General features: G+C 45.5%; 1 protein-coding gene across 1 annotated transcript in view; it reads right to left on the bottom strand.

Annotated features, from left to right (window-relative positions):
• Positions 1 to 25,994, bottom strand: part of SLC6A11 (solute carrier family 6 member 11) — a 129,140-nt gene that overhangs the window by 93,456 nt on the left and 9,690 nt on the right. The window contains exon 5 of the mRNA XM_077857817.1: positions 6,969 to 7,101. Within this exon, the coding sequence (XP_077713943.1) occupies positions 6,969 to 7,101 (133 nt within the window). The remainder of the gene's footprint in view (positions 1 to 6,968; positions 7,102 to 25,994) is intronic.

A 25,994-nucleotide genomic window follows, 5' to 3' on the forward strand; every position in this document is an offset into this window, starting at 1 on the left:
GGTGAGGATGTAAAATAATATTAACGGTAATTCACTGCTGGTGGGAATGCAAAATGGTACAGCAACTTTGGAAGACAGTTTGGCAGCTTCTTACAAAACAAACCCTCATTGGAGTGCCTGGGTGGCACAGTCGGTTAAGCATCCAACTCTTGGTTTTGGCTCAGGTCGTGATCTTGAGATTGAGCCCTGCATCAGGCTCTGTGCTAGGTGTGGAGACAGCTTGGGTTTCTCTTTCCCTTTCCTTCTGCCCCTCACCCACCCCATGCATTCACACACACACACACACACACACTCTCTCTCTCTCTCAAATAAATAAATAAATAAATAAATCTTAAAAACAAAACAAAACGAAACTCACCATACAATCTAGCAATCACACTCCTTGGTATTTAATCCAAACGAGTTGAAAACTTATGTCCACACAAAAATCTGCACACAAATGTTTATAACAGCTTCATTAATAATTGCCAAACTCAGAAGTACCCAAAATGTCAATAGGTGAATGGATATGCACCCTTGTTTATTTCAGTATTACTTATAATAGCTAAGATATAGAAGCAACCTAAGTGTCTATCAATAGATGAATGGATAAAGAAGCTGTGGTGTATGTGTGTGTGTGTGTGTGTGTGTATAATTTATATATATATATATATATATATATAAAACATGGATGGACCTCGAGTGTATTAGGCTAGTAAGTCTGACAGAGAAAGATAAATGCCCTAAGATTTTACTTATATGTGAAATCTAAAAAACAAAACAATGAATAAACAAAAAATAGAACCATACCTATAAATACAGAGCACAAACTGATGGTTGCCAGAGGGGAGGTAAGGTAGGGGGATGGGCAAAATGGGTGAAGAGTGGCAGATACAGGTTGGAATAAGTAAGTCACAGGAATGAAAGGTAAGCACTGGGAAAATAGTTGAATTATAACAGTGTTTTATGGTGACAGACAGGAGCTCCAGATGTGAACACAGCATAACATACAGAGATATTGAATCACTATGTTGTACGCTTGAAACTAATGTAACATGTGTCAACTATACTCAAATAAGCCAATTTTTTAAAAAGGTGAATGGATGGATAAATTATGGTACATCCATCCAGACAATGCAATATTATTCAGTGCTAAAAAGAAATGAACTTTCAAGCCATCAAACGACACGGAGGAACCTTAATGCATGTCACTAAGTGAAGGAAGCCAGTCTGAAAAGGCCACGTACTGTATGGTTCCAATGATATGACATTCTGGAAAAGTAGAAACTATGGAGACAGTGAAAAGATGAGTGGTTGCCAGGAGCTGAGTGTGAGGGAGACGAAAAGGTGGAGCACAAAGGATTTTTAGAGCAGTGAGACTATTCTGTATGATACTATAATGGTGGACACATGTCATTATACATTCATCCAAATGCACAGAATGTACAGCATCAAGAGTGAACCCTCATGTAAACTATGGACTTTGGGTGATGATGATGTGCCAGTGTGGGTTTATCAATTGTAGCAAATGCCCAACTCTGGTGGGGGATTTTGATCAAAGAGGGAGGTTATACATATTGTAGGAGCAGGGGATATATAGGAAATCTCTGTACTTCCGCCTCTATTTTGCTATGAACCTAAAACTGCTCTAAAAAATAGTCTTTAAAAACAAACTATAAAACCAAAGAGACAGAAAATCACAAAGATGTCTCCATGTTGTGGTCACTTGATTTCAATTATCCAGAGTAAAACTATTGATATCCAGAAGATGACAAGGTACAAACAGTCTGGATGTGTCTTCCTGAAGAAAGTATCCTAGAACCCTCCATCTTTGCAGAATTTAATAAATAAATGAGAAAAGTTTTTATTTATTTTTCTAACCCAGATTTCTAGAATTTCCAATAGTGCCTAAAGAGAGAAAAAAGTAAGTGTGCAGAGCTCAAACTGTACTACACTGTGGTAGGGAAGTAAATAGCTTTCTGAGTACCTACTGTGTGCTTAGAACTACAATCAATGTGTTCACACTGAGCCTGCATATGAATTCCCAGCTGGGGGGCATGAGAGCAGATGAGGATTAGGCTTAGGGACAGCAGACAGACCGGGGCTTTATTCCCACTCTGCTCTTTCCAAACTGAGTGGCCTTGGGCAAACCTCACAACTTCTCTGGGCCTCTACTTCCTTATTTGTAAAATAGGGTTTGAACTTAAAAACCAAGATGTCTCCCAGTTCCGACATCCTATATTCCAATATTTCAGAGCCAATTCTCAGCCTTTAGAATCCCCACATTTGTAGCATCTGATTCTCTTAACTGTTCTATTGTGAATGCTAGCAATAATACTCTAACTGTTCTATTGTGAATGTGAGCACTAATACACTGATACTCTAGGCTGTATGCTCTATGGAGACAAGGTTGCCCACCATCCTCTCTACTGTACCCCAGCACCTTGCAGGGAGCCCCAGGTGTAGGTGGAGTTCATTCATTCTACAAATGTTTATTAAGAACAGTTATGGGGAATCTCTGGGCAGCTCAGTGTTTTAGCACCTGCCTTCAGCCCAGGGCGTGATCCTGGAGTCCCGGGATCGAGTCCCACATTGGGCTCCCTGCATGGAGCCTGCTTCTCCCTCTGCCTGTGTCTCTGCCTCTCTCTCTCTCTTTCTCTCTCTGTGACTTTCATGAATAAATAAATAAAAATCTTAAAAAAAAAAAAAAAAAAAAGAACAGTTATGTGACCCCTTGCTACATACTAAAGCTGGAACCTAGTTAGTGTCTCTCCAACCCAGAGCAGATTCTTCTGACCCTGGGGAGATCCTAAATGCTGGCCTCTGTGACATCAGAGGACTGTAAAGCACTTGAAAGGGGTGCAGGAGAGGATGGTACTGAAGGATATCCACAGAGACTGTCCATGGGGGGAATGCTAATGTCAGTGCAGACTCAAGAGTAGGAGCCCATGTGCTGACTGTTAAACTGCTGGAGTGTAGCTGGGCCTTCACCTGAGGCCTTATCACAGACTCATCTGTGACCTGATCCCAAATCTGCACTTAGATGGTTACCTGCTAACTGCTGGGCCTGCAGTGTCTGCTGCCAGGAGCAGGAGCCAAGTTTGTTGAATTAAGTCAAAGCTGGGGTTATAGTTTTTACCCTGGGTATAAGAGGGGGCCAGGAAACTTTTCTCAGGTTAATGGAATTTCAGAATTTTCTGTTGAGGTCTGAGTATGGGAAGCAGGCTGGGACTTATCCGTGGCCAGGCCAAGAGCAGAAAGACAGGGTTCTCCTTCCTTGGACAGCCTCATGAAAGTGGCTCTGGCCAGGGCCCCACAGCCAGAGACAGGGGCAGCAGCTGCCCACTCTGGAAGACTCAGATGACCTGTGTTTAATTTTAGCTGTTTTTGTACAGAACCTGAAAAACCTTTGGACTCTCGGCTTATATCCAAGGTGAGGCGAACAATAAACAGTAAGAAAAGCATCAGCCCCTCTCCTGAGAAGACACCGTGTGCCAGTCAGGGACTGCTGGTCCCCTGAAACTGTCAGAACCTCATCATTTATAAATAGCTGAGGAGCTGGGCCACCAGGCTCTAGTTCCTGAGCTGACACCTACCACTTACTGTGCAATCTTGGACAAATCCCTTCTGCTCTCTGAGCCTCAGTTTCCTGAATGATAAAATAAGGGTTGGGGGTAGGCCAGATGATTTCCAAGAAATCACACAGCTCTGGAAAACCACATCCTAGCCTGGATGCTAGCCCTGGTCTTTAGTATGAAACAGGTAGAAAAGCTCCTAAAACTGAGTCTTTAGGAAAATGCTTAATTGGTTCATCTGTTTTCAGCACTTTCCTGAAAAAGCACAATCTAGATCCAGCTGCAACCAACCTCTGAGCATCCACTATGTGCTAAGCTATCTCATTAACTGCCTCTTTATAACCAGCCCATCAAAAACTGTCATTGTCTCTATGTCACACATGATAGGCAGGACGGCACATTCATCCAAAGCACAGGCTTGGGGCCTGTTTCCTACCTGAGGGTCCTTAAGCAAATTACTTACCTATTTCCACAAGCTTCAGTTTCCTTATAGGAAACAGAGATAACAATTGTCCCTGTCGCCTGGGGTTTTTTCATGATTTGGATGGAGTGGGCATGAGAAGCACTCAATGATGATTACCCATTACTATTACGAGCACTGCTACTACTGCCATCATTACCATGTCTACTAGAGACAAGAATAAGTAGGCTCAAGCAGAATGTGTGAAAGGACATCACTCAAAATATCACAACATTCTAAAATGTGATCAAGTCCAAGTACAGGTAAGATGGGAGCAGCTCTGGGTCAGTGTTGAGGCACAAAGTCTTCATGTAACTCAGCCCAGGCTTCTCAGCCTCTTAGCCTCTGGGTCTCCATCTATAAAATAGAGGTAATATTTCTCCAGGTTGTAGATTTTGTGTGCTAATGTGAATGAAAAATGCCTGGCAGAGTGTGCAGTGAGCAGAAGGCTGTGGATGAATGTTCTCTCCCATGCCTTCCCATATGCCTCTTTTAAAATTCCAAGAATGCAGCCTGCCGGTCCTCTCTTGAAGCCCAGTCCCTGCATGAGAATTCTCGACACACGGTCTCGATGGCCCAGCCAATGGCAAGTGGCCCTATCATGGGACTCAGTTTCCCTCTGAGGGCTGAGAGGACCGAAATTTTGTTATGACCTATGTCCTGGGCCCAGGAACTCAAGGCCACATGTGCACATGGGACAACCCAAGCACACGCATGCACTGACACCTTGACCTGACCACACACAACTGTCACCCAGCCAAACCCACTGGCCTTGGCACTGACTCCCAAGAAAGTGCTAATTGTGGTAGAAGCAGTAATAGTATCCCTCCTGTTTACAGTTCATAAAGTACTCTCACATATGTTGACTAGGTAGGGTAGAGGCTGTGTTTTATCCATCTGTGGATAGCCACTGAATAATGCTAGGTATACCCAGAAACTACTTCTCAAATGAATAAATTTTATCTTTACAACAAGACTTTTTAAGATCACCATTATTCAGCACTTGCTATTAATTAAACTCTACTAAGCACTGAACATGCATCCTTGCATCTCATTCTGGCAACCACCCCATAAGACAAGCCTGATATCAATCCTTATTTTGCAGAAGAGGAAACTGAGGCTCACAGAAGTTAAGTGACATGCTAAGGTGATGGCTAATGAGTGACAGACCTGAGAAGTGAATCCAGATCACAGACTCTGGTTCTTCACCCCTCTAAGTCATTCTCCTCTTTAGCCAGAAGAGGCACCAAAGAGGGGTACAGGAGTAAAGTGTATATACTCTAAAGAAATATGTCAATAATGCACTGATTTAGATTTGGAAAAACAGGAAAAATCCTATTGCTTTCATGAGACAAACTAGAGAAAGCAAGGATCAGCAAAATCATCTTGGCCAATAGGACAGGATCTTTCTCTGATCCCCCAGGCACATTATGATTCCTTTCTAGTACCCCATAGCATGGGGGCTTGTTGGTATCTGTTTTCTGCTCTCCTAAGTTCCCTCTAGCAGGTCCGTCCACCTGTCAAACACTTACCCCTGTGGGAGCTGAGGGAACCATCTTTTGGATGGCTATTAAGAGTTATTAAGTTCCCACTTCCTTAGAGGTTGATTGTTAGCCCCGACCCAGCCAACAGCTTAGAATGAAGGTGATATCTACTGGAAACAGGCAGGTAAGGAGTGACATGGTCTTGGTGAGCCAGAAATAAGAAAAGCTTCATGTTCTCTTTCCCACAAGAAAAAAATGGAACAGCACAAATGAGGAAACTATTAGCACTGATATTCAGCCAGATAGTCAAGGCAATAGGGAATGGTGGGGACTGTGGCCAACCAGAGTATCTCTAGAAGGAGGTGGTTGCTGCTCAGCTCAGCCAAATGCTGCTGTGCAGGTATGCAGGCCCAGTATCGCCAAATCTTCCAACTTTTTTTTTCTTTTTAAAGATTTTATTTATTTATTCATGACACACAGAGACATAGGCAAAGGGAGAAGCAGGTTCTCTGTGGGGAACCTGAAGTGGGACTTGATCCCAGGTCCCTGGGATCACAACCTGAGTCAAAGGCAGATGCTCAACCACTGACCCACCCAGGCATCCCACCTTTCAACTTTCCAAAGGATACCAGAATCACATTTCCTTTTTCAACATGAAATCTAATCTCCAGATTTTCAAATGTTGGCATCTAATTCTTTACTTCCTTTTCTTAAATAAAACATGTGAGTGGGCTACCTTTGTCCATGAGCTACATGTATAACCTCTGTATTGATCCTTGTGGTATAGATGGCTGTGCTAAAGATGTCCCCATGCTCCCCAACATTTCAAGCCTCCCTGGCCCATAGGTGAGGTCATGCTTTAGGTTCTGGCCAGGTGTCTGTAGTAACTTCTTAGCCAGGCCTGGTGAGAGCTGGCTGCCTCCTCCCATTTCTCTTCCCTGAGGGGATACAGGCCCCAGAGCTATGGGGTACAGATGGCACAGCTAGGCGACAAGATGGAAGCATCTGCCCTCCCCTCCACAGACTCCAGGTGGGTGAAGTCTTGGGGCCTATCAGGGTAGGCAGCCAGCATTTCCTGCCCTCACACATACCTGGAGCATGTGTCTTCATCACAAAAACTACATGGTGATAGTTTAGTACTTCCAGTTTTCAAAGCACTTTACCTCTCCTTTCCTTGCACAGCTCTCAATAAGACAGGACAGGCTTTGTTATTGCACAGATGAGCAAACTGAGGCTCAGGAGGCAGAACTGAATAGGTCTGAGGTGTGTGGCAAGGAATTAGTACACTGGGATTCTAGCTGTGGGCTCCAGAGTGGACTCCCAGTCCAGTGCTCCTCCTAACTCCCAACAGAAGAGCTGACTTTTGCAATGTGAACTCCTTGGCGTTCTCTGGGTCACCTGTGATCTCATACAAGGACACCTCACATCCTCCCCTACCCATGGCTAGTTGCTTGATGATACATCTCTTACCTTTCCTGTGGATTTGGTCCCCTTCCAGATGCAGAAGTAGCAGATGGTCCAGGCTGCCAGGAGACACAAAGCCAGCTCCCAGCGGAGGTTCCCAATGTGCTCGATCCCATCTGAGATGGCCAAGACCCGGCGCCTGCAGAGGGGAGGGGGGAGAGTCACAGGGGCTTGAGACCCACCCTGACCCCACCCTGGGCAAAGCTAGTGCTATAGAAGGGCAGGATGGGCCACTGATTCATTTACCTGCCCTCCACCCTTTGCCAAGCACTTCTTCTGAGCCAAACCCAGGGCTGGGTATGAGGGCGCCAGAGAGGAGTAACACCTAGCCCTCTGTCTTTGTGGATTCGCTCAAAGGGGAAAAGACAGGACAGTTAGCAGATGGTTTATGGTGAGCGTGGCAAAGACTACAGCAAAGGAAGTGTGGGGGCTTTGAAAAGACCAAGAAGCATCTAGTCTATCTTGAGGTTGCCGGGAGACTAAAGGACTGTCCATACACATCCCGGATGCGGGGTCCCTCCTTCAGCAGGTGAAATTATATATCCCTGGCCTGCCAAACTAAATAGTGGCCATCAAACTTGCTTTGGCCAATGGCACCAGAGCCAGGTGGTGTGGTTCGCCATGTTTCCTTTTCCCTACTGTTGTTGTCATGACAGGGAATATGTCAAGATGAAGCCTCTAGAAGCCTGAGTTCCCAAGTGACTACATGAACCCTCCTGCTGCCCTTTGTCAAAGATGTTGCGTGAGTAAGAAAGCAACTCTATTGCTTTAAACTACTGAGATCTTTGGAAGTGTTTTATTATGGCAAAACCCAACCAATCCTGATGTAGAAGATTCAGGGAAATCGTTCTGGAAGAAGTGATATTTGAGTTAAACTTTGAAGGATGATGGAATTTAGTCAGGAGAGAGAGGGAGTTAAGGCTGTTTTAGACAGAGGGGATAGCCAGAAAACAGAGCATGGGTTACCTGGGGAATACTGGAGCACAGAGATCAAAAGGGAAAAGCAAAAAAGGAAAACAGAGGAGTATCCCCAGGAGCCTTGAATAGCATGCTGAGAGTAGGGGTATCCCAGAGGACCCAGGCCACAAGAGGGGGAGGACCCCTGGCTATGCTGAGCCAATGCCGCCAGCCACAGTCTTCCTTTAGAACCCATCAATTCTTCAGGGTTGACACAGGCCTGGCTCCCAGAGCCCATGCCTGGGGTTTGTGTTTCTTTAAAGTCAAACTCGCCACGCTCCATATTGTGCAGAACCATGGCACCAACACAAACCCCCTCCAAACTCGCTCCACGAACCCCATTCTGGCTGCCAAACCACCCCCGCTGGACCACGCCAGTTGTCTCAGCTCTCTGGGAACGTCCTTTGAGCAAGCAGCTCCCATCCCACCAAGCATGAAAGCCTTCCTCAGTGTCTGTCTCCCTGGGAATCTGCTCAGGGCCTGATTCTGCATTAATTACCCAATGACACCAATTAGCACTGGTCTACAGGCTCCCTCCGGCCCCAGTCCCTGCTGGAGAAATCAGGCAGGCCCCCAAACAAAATTGGGCTGTGGATTTACTTGAAAGGAAGCCAGCTTTCAGACCTAGAGCCAGAAGTGGGAAAATCCACTTACATACACATTTACTGAGCATCTACTATGTACCAGGCACTATATTAATACTGCAGACAAAAAGGTAAGCATGTATGACTTTTGCCCTCTACTAGTATAAGTCAGACCAAAAAAAGTCCAAGTTATTTAAGGAAGTAGACAATCACATAGTTAGAACAGTGTTTTTTGTTTTTTAAGATTTATTTCTTTATTTTAGAGAGAGTGGAGAGAACAGGAACAGGAAGGGCAGAGGGAGAGGGAGGGAAAATCTCAAATAGGCTCTGTGCTCAGATCAATCTCAAGACCCTGAGATCATGACCTGTGCAGAAACCAAAAGTCAGATGCTTAACCAACTAGGCCACCCAGGTGCCCCAGCAACATTTTTTGTGTTTTGTTTCTTAAATCTTAGTAGCCTCTGGCTTTAATTCCTTTAAAAACTACAGGCCATTAAATAAAACCTTTAAGACTATTATCATAACAGAGCAGCATGCCTCAGAGCATAGTCTTTGGGGAGTGCTCAATAAAAATACAAAAATTCCTGCACCCTGTCCCAGACCCACTGAATCTGTATTTTTTCCATATGACTCCCTGGAAGCTTAATTATGCCACATTTCCCCAAGGACTGCTTTATGCATGTGGCTTGAGCACCACAGAAGTAGAGTTTCCTGGCAATGAAAGAGTGACCTACAAACTCCGTTTGAATAGTATTTTTTTTTTTAAGGATGCCTGCTTTTTTTATTTTTTATTTATTTATGATAGTTACAGAGAGAGAGAGAGGGAGGCAGAGACACAGGCAGAGGGAGAAGCAGGCTCCATGCACCGGGAGCCCGATGTGGGATTCGATCCCGGGTCTCCAGGATCACGCCCTGGGCCAAAGGCAGGCGCCAAACCGCTGCACCACCCAGGGATCCCTGAATAGTATTTTTGAAGAGGACCTGGGGACAGCGTCTGGTATCCTTTGAGAAGCTACTGAAAGGCTGGACTTTCTCTCCCCCAAAATACTGTGATGCACCCACTGACTCCTGAAATTCTGCACCTCAGGGTGCTCATCAAGTACCTGGTTTCCAGATAAAGAGTCTCCTAGCTGACATATATCTACCACCTTGCAAACTGCCCCCAATAGCATCCTGAATGCCCATCAGCTGGTGAATGAGAAAGGCTAAGTCCACACAGGAAAGAAAGTGGGCCAGGGCAGATGGTGTGCTTTTCCCAGTCCACTCCAGGCTCTGAATTTTTCATTAAAGAAACACTTACATGAGGTCCCTAGCTAGCAGGGGTGCACATACACACATGCCTTCTTGTTGATGTAGTTGTTTTCTGAACCGGAGTTTGAAACCTGGAAACAGCATGGGGGGTGGGGGTAGAAGGATAGCAAAGGGGGCAAAGCAGCCAGGAGGGAGCTGGCTCAGGTCCCCTCTCCTTCCACATTTTGGATGCTGCAAACTTTTGAGTCATGCAGCCTGCCTCGGCGCCCTCTCGCTTAATTGAACAATCTAATTCCCAGAATGGGAAGCAGATTACTAAAAGCTATGCAGGATGAATTGCCCTTTTGTTCCACCAGACACTATTTGAAAACATCCTCAAATTATTTTCTTTAGGTTTTACCAGAGCTGACTTGACCTTAGGTTTCTAAAGATAGGGGGCTCGGGGGCCAGGTTCTCAGCCTGTGGGGCTGTGGGTTGTTTTGAAACCCACAAGGGCAGCCTTTGAGAGTCCAGGGGCTGAGGCACTCAACTCCGGAGACTTGGAGAAGGCACAGCTCTTCCTGGGAAAAAGCTTTCTTAATGACCCTCCCCCAAGAAGTGCTGGGACAGGAGAAAGGTCTGAATAAGGAAGAGTTTGCTGCCAAACGCTGGCAAAAAAAAAAGGACCAAGGAACAGACCTCCTGACACTGTCCAGGGAACGGGAATTGTTGAAGACTAGATGGAACTCTTTGGAGGCATTTATTTGAGTTACACTGAACACCTACTATGAGCCAGGAAGGGAAGCTGATCCTTCATGAGGCATCTCTTTCAGGCCATAAATGCAGAATATTTCTGAATATTATTATTCAGAGACTAAAATTTTAGAGCTTGGAGGTATGATGTCTCTGCTTCCCCAGTCCTTGGCACATACAGAGATGGGCTGGGTTTAAATCGAGCTCTGCTCCTTACTAGCTGTGTAACCTTGGGTAAAGGACATCACATCTGACTCTCAGCTTCTTCATCTATAAAATGGGAATGACAATATCTCCCTTTGATAGGTTTTCAAGCATTATCTAACCCTCCCCACAATCCTTAAAGTTAAGTACAATCACCCTCATTTCAAAGATGGAGAAACTTAGGTGCTGAGAAATTAAATAATTTCCCAAAGTCATACCAGGAGCAAGGAGCAGAGCTGGGATTTGAACTCAGGGCTCCTGACTCCAAAGCCCACACATTCAGCCCCAATGCTAGCTCCTAGATTCCCCTGTAACACTAAAATTGCTGCCTTCCTGTCTTAAAGCTGTTGGAAAATGCATGCCCCAAAGCTATGTTACATGTCTTTGTGTATAACGTAAATAGTACACAACATATGTCCTTCATACATGTATTAATTTATTCAAGTAGCACTTATCAAGGCATCTTTAGTGTGCCACTGTTACACTTGGGGATCTGTAAAGAGCTCATGTTCTTTTTTTAAAAAAGATTTTATTTATTTGTTCATGAGAGGCACAGAGAGAGAGGCAGAGACATAGGCAGAGGGAGAAGCAGGTTCCCTGATGGGAGCCCAATGCAGGACTCGATCCCAGGACCCGGGATTACGACCTGAGCCGAAGGCAGTCACTCAACCACCGAGCTACCCAGGTGCCCCCAAGAGCTCATGTTCTAATGGGGAAAGCAGACAAGAAAACAGAACCAGGCATGGAGAGGATAAGGACAGAGAAAAGCAGGGACACTCACTGGGGATATGGCCAGTATCATGATGTGGATGTGAAAATGGGACTGAGCCAGGGGGTCCTGGAGGGTAGGAGGAGAATTAGCAAAGAAGAGGTGGGAGCATTTGGGGCAGAAAGGCCACCAGGTGCAAGAGGCTGGAACAAAGTCTCAGTGAGGCCAGGGAAGAGCACAGCACATCAGGGCAGGGTAGCAGAAGCTGGGGTGAGAGGCAGGGGTGAGAACAGGGCTGGGTGTGAGCAAGGGCTAGACTATGAGCCTTGCTGAGGAGCTGAGGGCAACAGAAGCCTAGTGGAATCTCAAATAGGAGTGAAACCCCATCATGTACATGTTTTGGAAAACTCTCTTTGGCTGCAGGAGGAAGAATGGACAATAAGGGTGGAATGGGGCAGGGTTGCCTTAGTTTGGACACTAAAGGGAGAGGGTCTGGATCAAGGTTAAGGGAATGGCCCTGGAGGGGAACAAGTGGGCTTGAAAATAGCACAGGCACAAGGTGATTGCCTGGGGGTGGTGGGTAGCAGGGAATCTGGGTCTCAGCTGATACCCAGCTTCACACCTGGATGGATGGGGGTTCTTCAGCTGAGCAGGAGTGATTGTCAAGCAGGTTGGAGGAGAAAGTGGTAAAGAATCAACCTTTTAGACAAGATGATTTTGAGGTGCTTGTAGGACACTCAGAAAGCTGCAATGTCCAGAGGCAATTGGGTCTCTTGCTGTAAAGCTCAGAAAAGAGATGCAGGGAGGAGATTCAGACCTAGACTGTCAAGGTATGCTGGGAGAGCATGAGGCTGCCTGGGGAGAGCTGGAGGAGAAGGAGGAGGGAGAGGACCTGGAAGAGGGAGAGGAGCTTCCAGAACCCCAACATTTACAGGGCAGAGAGAGGAAGGGAGGAGCCCTTGTAGGAGGGACACAAGTGTGAGCAGAAAGGCAGGGGAGCAACAGGAGAAGTTGGCATCCCTGGAGGCAGAGGGCATTTCAGAAGGGGAAGCCGCCTATCTGCCAAGTGCTGCAGGGCAGCCTGGCATGAGGGATGGTGTTGCGGGATTTGGGACCAGAAGGTGTGGTGAGGCAAGGAGAGCCGATCCCTGTGGGGCAGACTTCAGGCAGCCGTGGGTAGGGAGCAGACATGCAGTGGGACCCCATTGAGGTGGCTCTTGGGGAAAGGTTAGGTCTCATGGATCAGAGGCTGTGGTAGCTAAAAGGGCCACACAGAGCACAAAAGCAATTTTACTTCTGCCTGTTTTGTTTTCAGGTTGGTACAAATGGGATAGTTAATAGGTGAGGGGGGTGTCAAACACAGGACAGCATGGCGTGTAAGGGAGGAGAGAAGAAAGAATCTGCAGGTGGAGATGTTGTCATTTCCTACAGGAACAGAGAGAAAGAGTTGGGGAAAATCAAGAGGCCAGTTTGAAAGTAACCATCCTAATTAAGAGACTGTCAGGAAAGAACTAGGTGGAGCTGACAATGGAGGGGACCATGGTAGGTGCCACTAACACCCTTACAGCTTGCTACATTCAGTCCTCATTGTGAGGGCATTATTAGACCCATTTTGTGGGCAGGGAAACTGAGGCCAAGTGAGGTAAAGCATCTTGCCCAGATTAGGACTTGAAATCAGGTTCTTCTGGTACCCACACCCCTCCCCCTACTGCTGCCTTGCCAGAAATTGACCCAGGCAGAGGATGCACCTCACTCAAGGCCCTTCCTCCATCCTTCACAGTCCTAGGGAAATGGCTGGAATCCCAAATCCAGTCCTCAGGCATCAGGCTCATTCCCCTCTCAGTGTCTCATACACAGAGAGGCTGAATCCAGAGAGAAGGAAACAGCCTCACACCTGGGGCTTCCCTAGCTTCCAGAGCCAGGAGTGGTCCGAACCAGGAAAGCAAAGAGGGAGCAGACAGCCAGGCCCCTCTCCCCCACCCGCAGAGAGCCTGGGAGAGGCCCTGTGGGAACAGCTCCCAGCATGGCTGGCCAGCCGGGAGGCCTCATCTTAATGTCCAGCACGGAGCTGGAGCGGGCAAACACATCACCTTTCTTTAACCTGCCACGGAGGAAGCGGTGCCAGGGACGCAGAGACCGCCCTAAAAACTGGCACTGAGGGGCCAGGCTATAAATAGCCTCGCTGGTCTTCCTTTCTGGTCTCCCCAAGCAACAAGCAAACAAAAAAGGGCCCATCACCAAAACAAATGTGCCTTCCCTGCCTGCCCCCTCCAGAATCTCTCTGCCTTCAGAGTTCCGCTGTCACTTCTCTGGGAAGGAAGAAGTGCAGGCCCCCAGCTCTCCCCACATATGGGGGCTTGCTTCTCTGGGCCCTTGGCAGAAGTCCCAAAACCCACTGGAGGCTCAGGGTGAGGAATCTCCTTGTCAAGAAATGGAGGTTTCTGCATCATTCAATCTCTCAGCAGGTTGTTATCAGGTGCTAACTCCTAAGGGCTAAAGCTACAACAATGAGTAAAACTTACCACCCAGGGATATAAAGATAATAATAACAAGGACCATTAATAATAGCTTCGATTTCTTTCATGCTTATTCCCAAGGGGAATGCGACAGTTATTTACACATAGGAAAACTGTGGCTTAGGCAAATTAACATGCCCAGGGAGGTGGAGGCAGAACCTAAAGCGAAAGATGTTCAACTCTAGAGCTTGGACTCACTGTCTGGTTGTGGAGAAGATGGGCCAGGACTGTGCCATTCAGGGAATACAACTAGGGACCCAGGTTGGCCTGAGACATCCCCTTAGGTCACACAGATGTCCCCACCAGCCCCCAAACACACTCTGACTTCACTAAAGGATTCATTCCTGTTGTTCCCTCTGCCAGGAATGTCTTTCTTAATTCACCCAAGCTATAAAAACTCCACCTGTCCTTTAAGCACCAGCTCAAATAAGACAAAGCCTCACAAAGTGCTTTCTCGGTCCTTAGAGTCAGTCCCTCCTTTTACCTAAAGGTTAAGAGAGCATCTAGTATGCACCAGGAAGTCCTACATAGGGGTCAACAAACTTTTTCTGTAGAGGGCCAGAGAGTAAATATTGTAGGCTCTGCAAGCCCTATGGTTACTGTCCCAACTATGCAGCTCTGTCCTTGAAATGTGAAAGCAGCCATACACAATTTATAAATGAATGAGTGTGATTGTCTTCCAATAAAACTTTATTTGCAATAAAGTTGGATGGAGAAGTAGTCTCTAGACCCCTGTCCTGGGCTAATGCTTTCCAAAGAACACTAATCCCTCAAGACACTCAGAGTTCCCAGGTCATAGCAGGCCCTCATTGGAGAAAATGATGTACACTATAGCCCTTCTTTGAGAGTCTCAATGATCATGAAAATATTAAAGGCTCTGAGAAGTCCTGCAATAAAGATACCTTTATGATTAGTACAATGTTTCCCAAATTTATTCAGAAGTGTTTCCTATTAAAGTGCAAATTAAAACCACAATGAGATACTATTTCACATCCGCTAGGATGGCAGTAATCAAAATAACACTAAGAAGTGTCCTCAAGCATGTGGAGAAATGGAACATCACCTATTTCTGGTACTAATGCAAAATGGTTTAGCCACATGGGAAAATGGTTTGGCAGTTTCTTAAAAAGCTAGACCTAAAATTCAGAGATCCTACCCCTAGGTTATTCATAACAACCAAAAACTGAAAGCCACCCAAATATCCATCAACTGACAGACAAACAAAATGTGGTGTATCCATGAAATGATTTAGCCACAAAGAGGGATGGAGTAGCGATACCTGTCTTAACAGGGATGAACCTTGAAAACACTATGCTGAGTGAAGGAAGCCAGTGACAAAGGACCCACACTGAATGACTCCATTTATATGCAAAGTCCTAACTAGGCAAATCAAGAGGGAGGGAAAGGGGAGGAGTGGTTGCCTGGAGGTGGGAAGGAAGATGAACTGTAAATGGGTACCAGAGCCCTGAAGAGGGTGATGGAAATGTCCTAAATCTGTATTGTGATGATCTCACAATCGGCAATTACTCAAAATCACTGACTTGTACACCAAAAGGAGAGCAGTCTATGGCATGTAAATGATAACTCGGTTATTAAGAAGTTAGGAAGGAAGTACCCTCTGCCACATTTCTGCCTTTCCAGAGCAATACTTCCTAGCATTATGTAGAACACACTGGAACAGCGCACTGTCACTCTTGTTTTATTCTCGCCATCCTGAGGAAATGGAGGCTCCGTGTAATTACTGTCCTTTCCTTGGATCACAGACTGATGAGTCGCAGAGCCTTGGACTTACATCCCAATCTCCTGTTCTGGTCCCCCTAGCAAGAGGGTGAGATCTAGGGATGTAGAAGGCAGTGAAAAGAGGAGTGTGTGTGTCTAGAAGAAGGGACTATTAGAGCATCAAAACTCAGGGAAGGGCCCCAAAACTTTGTGCCTCATGGAGGGATGTGAACAGAGGTACTGGAGGTCAGGAGGCAAAGTGCAGAAAGGGCAGGCTGAGCAACAGAGAGGCTACCACAGCTTTTGGGAACCCACTGGTTCTTAACATAGCCCATCCTCACCTGGGTTACAAGGATCCCACGTAGCAGAGAGGACCCTGCCACCCAAGGCTGGAGTCCCAGGACCCTCCAATTCTGGAGCCTTTCTCCTCCTCACCAGGATTCAGCATGGTCTTATAGTGCTGCCCAAACCTTTCCAGCCCTGCCCCTAGGGCTCCCACAGTACCACACCTCTGCATCACCAGCCACCAAAAGCTCTGATGAAGTCTGACCATCTTTGCCACCCCTGGCCCCTCTGGAATGTTCTGTGTCAAGGTTGGCAAAGAGCCACTGTTTGCCATGGAGGGACAGCAAGCAGGAAAGGCACACCTGCCATCAGGAAAAGCCCTGGATGAAGGAGGAGATCAGGGCAGAGAGTGGGGATCTGTTCCCAGCTCCAGTATATCCCACCAGGAGATCTCTATCCTTTGAATGTCACCTTATTGGGGAGGAGGGTGGTGGGACAGCAGGCTGGATACAGGAGGGAGAGGCACTACCACCGGCCAGTTACTTACCACCCACCATCATCACTTTACACCTTGAGGGGTTGGGGTATACTCATTTCACCAATGAGGGAACAGAGGTTCCAAATCACATGCCCAGGGGCCCCACCAGTCAGTGGAAGAGTCCAATCCCCCAGTTCTGGTGCTTTTTCCACATCCTGGATGCCTTCCAGGAGCAGTGTAGGGCAGACAGTGTGTGTATGTGTGTGTGTGTGTGTGTGTAAATCTGGGGACTTTCAAATATTTTCTTGTAATTTCATTAAAAATCATCTAGAATAGAGGTGCCTGGGTGGCTTAGTTGGTTAAACGTCTGCCTTTGGCTCAGGTCATGATCTCAGGGTCCTGAGATCGAGCCCCATATTCGGCTCCCTGTTCTGTGAGAGATGAGTCTCTCCCTCTCCCTCTGCCTGCTGCTTCCCCTGCATGTACACATTTTGTCTGTCTCTCTCTGTCTCTCTCTCTGTGTCAAATAAGCAAATAAAATCTTTTTTAAAGAATCATCTAGAATAGAGGTAATGCACTAAAATTTGGTAACAGCCTCTTATGCATTATTTTGAGCCTGTGTCTTAATTAAACGCCTATGCCACCAGCTACAAGGCCATGAGCTATACTCCAGGAGGCCAGCATCAATTTACATCTGTCATCACAGCAGATCAGAGTCTGCCAGTGTCACATGCAATACCTGGCTCAGCTGGAAACCATACTATTCTTCTAAAACCAAGGTTCAAGCCTTTTCCTAGGGGAATCTCTTGAAATCCAATAAAGATGTAACCCAAAAGGTGGTTCTATTTTGTTTTTGCTGGGTACCAGAGCTTTCTCTTCATTCCCCATTAGTTTCTCCCTCTCTCCATCAATTATATCTCCTCCTCTGCTAAAAAAAACTATTCTTTCAAGAGCATAGGTCCACCAGCCTGCAGAGAGAAAGGACATGCCAGTCACATTCTGTCACAGGATAAAACAGGCAGCTGCTGTCATATTAATGACACAGGCAGGAGGGACCTGGAGGGGCGAAGGGAAGCAGGTGGAATTGGAGAGGTCTGCTCTCAGCCCAGGTTTGGCTCTGGCTTGCTGAGGGTCCATTTGGACAAGTCCCTTAACTTCTCTCTGCCTCAGAAACCCCTGTGTGGGATGAGGACCCCTAAGGGATGCTATATCATTTATCCCCCGGGTGGGTGGATTAAATTGAAATAGCACAGTTAGAGGGCATGTTCAGGGCCAGCACACAGGCAGTGCTTCCCTTCCCTTGCTCTACCCAACAAGACATAAAAGGAACCTCAGACAAAGCCCCTCTGGTTCAGTACACTGCTACGCCCTATTATTTAGTGTAAGACATCCGCGATTTTTGTGTTTGTGAAAACAAAAACACTCGTGGCTGATTTTATATACAAATATCTTTACTCCACCAACCAACAAAAGATAATAGTAGTAGATCATAGCTCTTCAGCACTTACTAAGCCCAATTACTGTCTCTTCCTCCCATTCTTCAGGCAAGGAAAGCGCATCGCAGAGACTTAAGTGATGAACACAAGGCTAATCCATGACAGCAACAGGATTCAAATTCTTGCTGTCTGGCCCCAAAGCCCAGGTCTCTGTGTCTCCATATCACATCACTGTTCTTTCAAAGAGCACTTCAGTAATTCTGTATACAAGCAGTGCTTCTACCCTAAGCTCTGCTTTCAGAGTTGTGTTCAATCTGTATCATCAGCAGGACTCTGAGCTATGGTCCTTCTTGTGGCGAGGGCTCTATGCAAGCAGGTACCCCAGTGCTGACAACTGAGGGCAGAGAGCTCACAACAGGGGTGAGGGGGACCCTTTCCCTTGGGCCTCCATCACTGGCAGTGGGGAAGTGCTGCATGCTGCTCCTTGAATGGGAGGTCTAGGTCCTGCTTCAGGGGTGGTTACCAGGGCCTACCTGCTGGAAATAAGGGAGCCACAAGTAATCCCTCTCAGCCTAAGCAGTGTGGAAATTGAAATCCTCTCATGTGTATTCTTTTTCCTTCTTTTACTTAAACATGCTTTCTACGTTTTCTGCAAAAAACAAAGAACTATTTTTACAAAAGGGAAATCCAAGTGTCCACTGGAGAACCCACTTCTGTAAAATGCAGTTGACCTTTAATAGAATTTAATTCCTGAAACTGGGAACTCATTTCCATCAATAGGACAAAAAGAAAAGTTAAGAAGAATGATACTAAATGTATGGGAAAATACTGGGAGGAAGAGACTCTGAATTGTTAATAGTTTTTTTCTTAGGAGGTGGGTCCAGGAGGAACATGCTACAACAGACTCAAAGTTCATACATTAAATCCCAATCCCCAAGGTGATGGTATTAGGAGATGGGGCCATGGGAGGCGATTAGGTCATGAGGATAGAATCCTAATAAAGGACTAGTATCCTCATAAAAGGGATTCCAGGGAGTTCCCTGCCCCTTCCACTACATGAGGACACACAAGAAGACGGCCATCTATGACTAGGAAATAAGTTTTCATGACACAGCAAATCTGTCACCACCTAGATCTTGGACTTCCAGCCTCTGAGACTGTGAGAAATAAAATGTTTAAACCACCCAGCCCTGTGGTATTTTTGTTATAGCAGCCTGAACTGATGAAAACACATATTTAATATGTGATACACAAACATATCACATTTATGCAGCTGTTGTGTCTGAATCATGACATTCACTACTATTGCCATCAGTGAAATATTAAATAATTAGGATAAAGAGGACGCAAAATGCCGATCTGGATTTGCTTTGGTGCATCTCTTGAGAGCTGAGAAGGGCTTGCCCAGGCCTGCTCCTTTCCACTGAGGCTGGTATGGTAAAACCTTGTACATCTCAGCAGGACCCCTTTTCTCTTCTCCTTAACTCTGGGCCCCCAACACCTCTCTGGTGGTGAGGACTCAGCAGCAATTCCTCAGTCCATGGGGAAGCACATGTAGGGGGAGGCAGCATCCTCCCACACACACCCCAGAGCAGGGCCCTTTGGAGAAACCAGGGTTGCCTGGGGAGGGGAGGCAGCGGGAGCCAAGAGTTTTGAGTTTTATTATATGAACTGGGCAAACCCTCAGCTTCTCCAAGATTATGTTTAATGGAATAATGGAGATTTTTTTCTTTCTTCTGCCAATCTCAGTGGGCTGCTATAAAATTAAATCAGATAATGTTAACAAAAATGATTTGTAAGATAAATAAATAATGACTATTAAGGTAAAACCAGGGTTGTAATTGGGATTTGTCACTCAGGAGGGAATCATTATAATAAATGACAGTATATTCAGTAACTCCTCAAGCTCCTATTTAAAAAAAAAATTATGAAATCATCATGTTCCTGGTTTTAATTTTTTTAAATTCAAATAGTACAAAAAAGTATAAAACAAAAAATAAAACTTTGTCTACACCCTTGCTTGCCCCCATCCCACTCTTGAGTGATCACCACAGTCAATAGCTTCCTATGTACCCTTCCAGAAACATTCTATGGGAATATGGCATATATATATATATATATATATATATATATATATATATACACACACACACACACACACACACATATATATATACACATACACTTAAATATATATATATATTTAAAGATTTTATTTATTTGTTCATGAGAGACACAGAGAGAAAGAGAGGCAGAGATGCAGGCAGAGGGAGAAGCAGGCTCCATGCAGGGAGCCCAATGTGGGACTTGATACCAGGTCTCCAGGATCACACCCGGGGCTGAAGGCAGCGCTAAAATGCTGAGCCACCCGGGTTGCCCTATATATTTTTTTAATTATAATATTATATATAACATTCTACACTGTGCTTTTTCCACTTCATTTTACCTTAGAGATCTTTTTCCACATCAACACATTTTCTGCTCATTCCTTTTTAGCAGTTCTTGCACATATACCATAATTTATCTAATCAGTATCATATTTTAGAACATTTTACATGTGTCCTTTTTTTTTTTAAATTAACACAGTGTTGCTGTTGGCATGCTGTTTCTAACTAGTGTGGTCACCCCAGTGGAATAAAGTTCCAGAAGTAGGATTATGGGGACAAAGCAAATGTGCTGGCCAAGCACTCAGGGTTATTGCTAACTTGGCTTCCACTGCTGTGTAAAAGCCGAGAGAGTCCAGGCAAATTTAGAGTCTCCCATCTGCCCCCATTAGGAAAAGCCCACCAAGGATGTGTGTGGGTAGTAAGTATCTTAGTGCCAGTGGGTAGGTGGGAGGCATTAATGGATCAGAAGGGCAAGCTCTCTTACTCTCTTGGGGCGTGGCATGGCCAAGCAGAATTACCATCATCCCCACAAGACTGTTTCTACCTATCTTCCCTGACAGGTCAGGACACTACTTCCCAACCCCACCTGCCTTCTCTCCAGGCGGAAACCTCAATTTCATGCGCCTGGACCAAGAAAGCGCCCCCATGGCCCCTGCCTCCTGTGTCCACCTGGCAGCGTGGGTGATCAGTCTTAATCCCAGATCTGATCCTATTATTCCATGGATACAGCCCTCGGAAAGACACCGAAGTCCTTCGCACTTGGTTCCAGCCTCACTGGCTGCCTGCTCTTCCCCAAACACTTCAAACATTCTCCCACTGCAGGGTCACGGCTCCTGCTACTCCTTTGGCCCAAGGGCTCATCCCCAATATCCACAAGGCTGCCTCCCTCACTCCTCTCAGGTCCAGCTCAAATGCCACTTCCTTAAAGAGGCCTTCCCTGATCCTGTGACACTTTTGCTTGCTGTTTCTTCAGCAGACCAATCCTGACTTAACCTAATACTTTCTGCTTATTTGGCTATCTATGATGTCAGCTCCACCAGGCAAGTCTTTTGTTTTGTTCATGCCGTATCCCAGAACCTACGATGATACCTGACATAGGGTAGGTACTTCATAGAGGCTTGTGACTGACCAGATGTTCTGGTCCTGTCTACTTCTTCAGCAAAGTCCTCCACCCTTCCCCAGGCTCCACAGGTAGTAGCACTGCAGGTAAAGTCTACAAACCTCAACATATAGCTTCAGGTGTCTGGGTTCTTATCTGTGCTATTTCCTCCACCTGGCATGCTCTTCACTCACTACACTGGCAAACACATAAACTTCTATTCACCCTGCAAAACCCAGCTAAGCCTCAGCAACTCCATGAAGCCTTCCCCAAAGCCCAGGCATCCAGGCCTCCTCATCTAAGCTCAAGGCAGCTATCCTACAAATATGTTGCTTTATATTTCAAAAAAATCTTTTTATTATTTTTTCTTTCCTTTTTTTTTATTGGTGTTGAATTTACCAACATACAGAATAACCCCCAGTGCCCGTCACCCAATCACTCCCACCCTCCGCCCTCCTCCCCTTCTACCACCCCTAGTTCATTTCCCAGAGTTAGCAGTCTTTACGTTATGTCTCCCTTTCTGATATTTCCCACACATTTCTTCTCCCTTCCCTTATATTCCCTTTCACTATTATTTATATTCCCCAAATGAATGAGAACATAAAATGTTTGTCCTTCTCCGACTGACTTACTTCACTCATTTTATTTTATTATTATATTTTTACTTTCCAGCTTCCTCTTACTAAGCTATATGCTTCTTTAGGTACAGATAGAAGCCCCCTGATCTTTCTGGCTACTGACAAGGTGCCCAGCACCTTGGAGGTTCTCAGAAAATGTCAAAACAACAATCAAGTGAAGAAAATGCACTGAGAGTTCTTCAGATCCACTCTAAGGGGCAAACAGAACTAGTTAATGAGCCTTCTCTAAGAATGCTGAAAAGAATCCAGGTAGGCTTTCAAAGAGCTGAATGACAGCTTCCTTTTAAAAATTAGCTACTACATATTGAGTACTCACCACGTGGAAAGCACATAGGCCTCATCTCATCCAAAGCTCTGACCCCCTTGAGAGTTAGGTACTATTACCATCCCATTTTCAGAGAAGCAGATGGAGGCTCAGGGAGGTAAGCTACCCTGGGTGGTGTGCTGGGCTGGTGGAGGAAGAGAGGACTTAAACTGGGTTCTAGAACTTGCTGGCTGAAGTCTACACTATGTACATGAAGGAGGTAATATATTGGGAGTAAGGTACTCCAAACTAGCAGAAGTAGATGGTGCCACCCAGTGTTGGGTTCTGACTTAGGGAAAGGGTCTGGGGCGGGGTGGGGGGTGGGGCACTCTGACCCTCTAGTAGGAGGCTCAAAGATTGCTCCAGACACACAAGCCAATTCTGCATGAGGACCAGCTATGAATCTGCATGTGCAGAGGTGGGTTGAAGAGAGGCACTGAGCCTCAGTGTCAGGAGCTAAGGTGGGCACCTGACTTACAACCCATCCAAGGTCTTAGTGTATGTTCTTTCCTTTAATCCTCACAGCAATCCAGAGAAGGTGGCAGGGTGGGGAACCGGGCTAATCCCCATCTCACAAACAGGAAAGTCAATCATGAACATTCTTTCTGCAATCAATCCTTTCCAAAGGGTCTAGCCATACTGGGTTCAATACAGGCGAGGACTTATCCTCATCTCAGCATTGTAGGTGGGTGTTATCATTATCACTCCCAACTTACAAATAAGGACAACAAACTCTAAGGGGTTAAAAAACATCCATCCATTCATTCATTCATTCATTCACTCATCCATCTCTACTAATATTTATTAAGTACCTAGAATGTGTTGTCAAAACAACAGGAAACAAAGACAGTCCTTGCTGGCATGGGCTTATATCCTAAGGGAGGGAGGGAGAAAATATGGAAGTACACAAAGACATGAGGATTACAGGAAGTGCTTTGTAGACAACAGAACAGAGCGATGAAGTTGAGAGAAGCTGAGTGCTGATGTAGCTGGGATGGTCAGAGAGGGCGGCCCATCTGCAGTAAGAAGTAAGGGGCACCTGAGTGGCTCAGTGGTTGATCATCTGCCTTTGGTCATGATCCTGGGGTCCTGGGATGGAGTCCTGCATCAGGGTCCCTGTGGGGAGCCTGCTTCTCCCTCTCCCTACGTCTCTGCCTCTCTCTCGGTGTCTCTCATGAATAAATAAATAAAATCTTAGGAAAAAAAAAAGATGCAATGATAAGAAGGAGCCAGATACATAAGGATCTGGTGAGGAGTCTGCTAAACAAAGGGAATAACAAATGCCTGTGACTGAGCGTGGGACAAGTATATACAAAGGACAGAAAGAAGGCCTGTGTAGATGAGGGCAATAGTAGAGGGGAAGGAGTCTGAGAGGGAAGCAGTGCTGGGCCCTGGGTCCACAGAAAGAATCAGGGTTTCACTCCATTTCCTCTGCCTCCCAAAATTTGTGTCCAAAGAAAATCAAGTGGCACATGATTTAGAAATAATTAAATTTTAAAAACTCATCCAGTGAAGATAAACCAGAAAGATAGGACCTCATCCTTCTGAATAAAGATATAGAACTGAAAACCCTTAGAGCTTAATTCAGGCCCAGCACACAGTATGTGCTCAACAAATGCTGGTTAAATGGACACCATGCAAAAGTGATTTCAATTGTATACACAGCAATACATGGATTTGCTGAAGACCTGTGGACCAATGGGATTCACGGTCTTAAGTGAAGAAAGAGCAAATCCCACCTGATGCCATGAGGCTGGTTACATATTTGACAGTACTCAATCCCAACAGAGGGCTTAAAATTTAGAACTGCAAACATATTTAGAAAAATGCTCAGATGCTAGATGCATAATGAGTTTCTAAGAAAACCAGGATGGCCTAATTTTGAAATCTGACATCAGAAAGACAAACGGCCCTTCCCCATAGGCCACCTGCCTGAGCCAGAATCTAAGACTTTCCAGTCTTGGTTCTCACTGGCTAAGCCAACAATTTATACCCTTAAAAGGGAAATGAACCCTTAAGATGGTAGGAGAGGGGATATTTGGGCCAGGTGCCCAAGGTCAAGGTGAAGCCATGACTGGTCATGGCAGGGAAGTAGCACCTTGTAACAGATTGTATGGTAGTTTAGGAGCTTGTCTCACCTCTGCTTCTAGAGGGCAAGAACTGCATCCCAGATTATTGCCTCCTCCAAATGTGCAGTAGTTCTTCCTAAGTGCATGCACCAGGAGCTCAGACATTTGTGAAATGAGAGAATGAGCAGGCGGCCAAGGAATTCTATTCTGATCAAGCAGTGCATCCCTAAATGAGGTCCCTGGAGTCAGAGGCAGTGAGGAAAGATAACAAGAGCATACCTGGGACCTGAACCAAGATGAGGCATCTGTGAGCCAGCCACACAAGGAAACAGTGAAAAGAACCAAAGAAGAAATGCTTCTGAGGAAACTTGATCCAATACTTGAAGGGCTGTCACACTGGTGAAGAATTAGGCATGCTTTATACAAAGCCCCAGAAGTCAACTCTTGGCTGAATTTAAGGAAAAACTCCCTCCTAACATAGTATGTGTCAAACTGTGTTTTGTGGACTGCTAGCATTCAGGGAGGTGGAAGTGTCAGAAGGGGAGGAAGGGAAAGGTTCCAAATGATTCCACAGGAAAAGATGTTGAGGAATCTGAGTTAATCAAAGAAATAGACGTTCTTGCTGAAGAGTACAGCCTTCAGCCCTTCTCAAATTTATGTGGCCCCCAGCAGATTTTTGTAGGATATTATGAACATCTCACGGAGTCTCTGTTCCAAGCTCAACTCTGTGAAAAGATGAACTATAGCTGTCTGACAAAAGCATCTTATGAAAAGGTGTCACATCAGTATTCAAGAGCTTTAAGGATGTGGCACATTCAAAACAGCACAGATAATAAAGATGCAGTCTAATAGAAAACTAGAATCACTGGTTCTATTCTCCCATGGACTTTCATCTGGAATGGTCAAGTGGTAGGCCAAAAGGTCCAGTTACACATAAAGATGCAGGTTAGCTGTCTTCTCCCACCACTTAGTGTCCAAATAAGTTGATAATACGTATATCACAAAGGGATCCTGGAAGCAATCAATGATATTGGCTGGGCGGATTAGTGACAGGAAGAGTCCTTGTCAGAGAATGTTGACTCTTCGTGTAATGTTTTCTAGAAAATATTGCCTGCCTGCCTTCCTTCCATGCATCTATCCATTCTGTAAATATTCACTGAGGGGTCTTCCAAGACCAGCAATAGTAAATAAAGCCAAACAAGGTGTTGTTGTAAAACTACCTTTTAGGGAATACAGACAATAAACAAACATGTTGCACAAAAAATGATTTAATTGAGGTTTTATACACACAATTATATATATATATGAAATGAATATATATATATATATATATATATATATATATATATATATATATTACAAAGGAAATAGATGGTGCAAAACAACGGTAAGTTACTATGAGATCTTGTCCAGTGTGGAGTTTCAGGATAGGTTCCCTAAGGAAGCACAGAGATCCTATCTTACAGACCCTTAAATGTGCAGCTTGAAATAAGTCTCTGTGACATTCCTCTGAGAAATCATAGCCCAGTGCAGCTGGGAAAGGCCACACTGGCCCACCCACCATAGCAGCCTCCTCTCTAGCACACATCTTATGTATGTTGTATTTGGGACTATGACTCAGTAGGTCTGGGAAGGGCTGAAGAATCTGTATTTCTAACCAGGTG

This window comes from Canis aureus, chromosome 19, assembly GCF_053574225.1.
Source record: "Canis aureus isolate CA01 chromosome 19, VMU_Caureus_v.1.0, whole genome shotgun sequence".
Classification (NCBI taxonomy): domain Eukaryota; kingdom Metazoa; phylum Chordata; class Mammalia; order Carnivora; family Canidae; genus Canis; species Canis aureus.